The 3,280-nt window shown below is 51.5% G+C and overlaps 2 protein-coding genes across 2 annotated transcripts in view; both read left to right on the top strand.

Moving 5' to 3' along the window:
* The first annotated feature begins 583 nt into the window (after window positions 1-583).
* Window positions 584-1,635, top strand: LOC102031979 (mas-related G-protein coupled receptor member H-like). Its single transcript, XM_005431097.2, has one exon. The coding sequence runs from the start codon at window positions 715-717 to the stop codon at window positions 1,633-1,635; it is 921 nt and encodes a 306-aa protein (XP_005431154.1). The 5' UTR covers window positions 584-714.
* Window positions 703-3,280, top strand: part of LOC102032146 (mas-related G-protein coupled receptor member H-like) — a 7,007-nt gene continuing 4,429 nt past the window's right edge. Inside the window, exon 1 of the mRNA XM_005431098.2 lies at window positions 703-720. The gene's annotated coding sequence lies outside the window, so the exon portion shown is untranslated. The remainder of the gene's footprint in view (window positions 721-3,280) is intronic.

A 3,280-nucleotide genomic window follows, 5' to 3' on the forward strand; every position in this document is an offset into this window, starting at 1 on the left:
CCAAAGGAAGTATTGGGCAGCAGGACATGCAGAAGGATCTCTCCTTATTTCTCTGTGTATGTTGTGAGACTTTACAACACTGTTTTATTCATTTTAAACATACATAGACATTAAAATTTTTTCTCATCTAAAGAACACCTTAAACATAAATGTAAATACAAGTTTCCTAGAACTAATTTCCATGCATCCACTTCCTGCTGGGAGACCTCTGATGGCCCTGGAGGTTCATTCAGAGGGGGCTCTGGTGGTTGCATTCACAGAGTGCTGAGATATTAAAGGTGACCCTGCCCTGAACTTTTCCTTTGGCCATGTGCTCTTGCTTCTTGTTACAGAACTTGCCCCAAAAATACTGTGGACCTCATCTGTTTCTGCTCTGGCTCCAGCCACATTTATCACACAGGGTCCACATCTTTACATATTTTTATCTAGTTGCCCAGTTAAACTTTAAGCAACTTTAGGAGAGTTGAAAATGTTTATTCTCACTTCTTTATCAATCCCCTGCACACCGGCACACCCGCCCTCCTCCCTGTCCCACCCCACCATTCCCACTGCCCTTCTCCCCTGCACATCTCACTCCTCCCCGCTGAACCCTTCCCACTGCAGGGAGCTGCTGAGGAGCCGCATGGTCCATCCCTGGATTCTCCAAGCACTGACTGCCCATCCACTCTGACCACAGCCAGGGGCCACATCCCACTGCCTGCCCAGCGTCCATCCATGGAGGTGACCACCGTGTCCCCATCTCCTGCCTCACCCACTGAAGGAGACGAAGTCTGTGGTATCGATGTCACCGATGTGGCCATACACAGTGTGGCACTGCTCATCTGCCTCTGTGGGCTGGCTGGGAACGGGGCTCTCATCGGCCTCCTCAGCCTGAAAATACGTGACGCTGGCATCTTTATCTTGGCTGTTGCCGATTTCCTCTTCCTCCTCTTTGCCGTCCCTTCTGCCCTCCTCATCCTGGTGGAGGACGTGTCCTGCTTTCCTATCCTGCCCTTGATGTACATGAACTTCGTTTTCCAGCTCTCAGTGGTCTCCTACTACTGGGCACTGTTCCGGCTGACGGGTGGCAGCAACGAGCGGTATATACGGAACTTCTGCAAGCTCTGCTGCCGCTGTCACCCTCCCGAGCGCCTGCTGTGGGTGGTGGTCACTATCGAATACTGGGCCTTCTTTGCTCTCTTCACTGTCCTTCCCACGGTGACATTCCTGTGCCCATCACACCAGCAGGAGCACTGTTGGGCAGCTTTCATCTCTATGTACACCATCATGCTGCTTCTCTTTTCTGCACCCATGCTGGTTTCCAGCACAGCTGATTTCATTAAGGCCAAGTGGGGCTCCCAGCAGCAGCAACACGAGAGGCGCGACATCGTTATCGTCATCATTGTGCTGTTCACTCTCCTCCTCAGCCTCTGCAATTTTCTGCAGCAGCTCGGTTACATCACTGTGTCCTCCCAGGTTGTTTTCCTGCTCACCTGCATCAACAGCAGCATCAAACCCTTCATCTACTTCTTGGTGGGGCGCTGCTGGAGACCCTGCTCTGTGAAGTCCCTCCGGCTCTCCCTCCAGAGGGTCTTTGAGGAACAGAAAATAAAAACTGCACGCAGAAATGATGCCACCAGGGACACAGTGGTCTGAGTCTGTTGATTCTTCCCACTGCACTGCTGAGTGACCCTTGGATAGTGACTGAGGGATTCCTTGGGTCACCTCATTAATCAATATCTACCGGGATCACCCGCCCTGTGGTGGTGTATTCCTGCAGGAGAAGGGAGCAGGGGCATTGCCTTGGCTGATTTTTGTGGGATGCTCTGCAGGGAGCACATTGGAGCATGGCTTTCCTGCTCCCTCCTGGATCCACATGGCTCCAAGCAGTGCAGCTGGGCTCAGTGCTGTTCCCCAGCTCTATTCCCCATGGAATGACCCTCATGGCCTCGGCCCCAGGGAATGAACTCCATCTCCTTTGGCTCAGCAGATGACTTTCATGGTGTTTTCAGGGAGCTCTTGCCTGCAAAGCATGGGACACCTTAATCCCTGGGGACACACCCAGCACGGGGTGGCAGTGATTTCCCAAATCCCTGCAGGGCTGGTGCCTCTGGATGGCAGGAGAGGGGTTGGGATCACAGGGAGCATCCTTCCCTTTCTGTCTTTTTTTTTTTTTTTAATTTTAATTTTAAGCTTTGGAGTTTTTCTAATACGAGTACTGGGGAGGGACAGCAACATTCCCTTAGCCTTTCAGTGGGAATTTGTCACATTCTTCAATTCCAGAATTAAATCCTTCTGAGTAAAGTGCAGGGTCGATAGTGAACTGCTCTGGACTCCTGTGCCTGTATCCAGAATGTACATGGAATATGGAAATTCCCATCAGCAGATGCTTGCACCATTTAATTGCACAGAGATTAGGAGGTTATGCTGCTCTTCTGCAGAATGGGGCCATCCATGCTCTGGTTCCCCAGCATCAGTGTCCAGGGAAGCCCTTGAGCACCTCCAGATCACACGGAGCGTCCTTCCCCTTCTGTCCAGCAGAGCCAGCCCTGCATTCCCAGCTGATGGGAAGGGACACCAGGTAGGGCTGCAGAGCTGGGGAGGGACAGCAACATTCCCTTATCCTTTCAGTGGGAATTTGTCACATTCTTCAATTCCAGAATTAAATCCTTCTGAGTAAAGTACAGGGTCGATAGTGAACTCCACTGAACTCCTGTGCCTGTATCTAGAAAGTAAATGGAATATGGAAATTCCCATCAGCAGATGCTTGGACCATTGAATTGCACAGAAATGAGGGGGTGATGCTGCTCTTCTGCAGAATGGGGCCATCCATGCTCTGGTTCCCCAGCATCAGTGTCCAGGGAAGCCCTTGAGCACCTCCATCCTGAACCTGGCCACCCTCAGGAGGAGCTGCACAGCCACTCTGCACAGCAGCTCCAGCCACAGCCCAGCCTGTCCTGATCTTTGGCATTCTGTAACTACCCCTCAATCAAGTTTGCATTTATCCTTTTTGTTTGCTTCTGTGGTAATTCCAGCCCCAGAATTTGTTGAATAAACAACAAACGTGCTTCACTGCAGAGCCTGTCTCTGTTACACAGGTTCCAAAATGGCTCCTTTCCTTCTTTTATCCCATTCTAAAGCCTCTGGCTGCTCTGGGAGCAGGGCAGGTCCCTGTCTCATACCAGAGCCCTTCCTAAGGCACGTGCCTGCAATGCTTGGGATGATGTTGGCAGCACCAAGAGCTCCTGATTCCTCCTGGCAGAGACCTGGGCAGCAGCCACATCTCTTGCTCAGGGGGAAG

Source organism: Geospiza fortis, unplaced genomic scaffold, assembly GCF_000277835.1.
Source record: "Geospiza fortis unplaced genomic scaffold, GeoFor_1.0 scaffold578, whole genome shotgun sequence".
In the NCBI taxonomy this organism is placed as follows: domain Eukaryota; kingdom Metazoa; phylum Chordata; class Aves; order Passeriformes; family Thraupidae; genus Geospiza; species Geospiza fortis.

What these genes read in the sequence shown, in the direction of transcription:
- LOC102031979 (XM_005431097.2), top strand. Translation starts at nt 715, where the DNA reads ATGGAGGTGACCACCGTGTCCCCATCTCCTGCCTCACCCACTGAAGGA.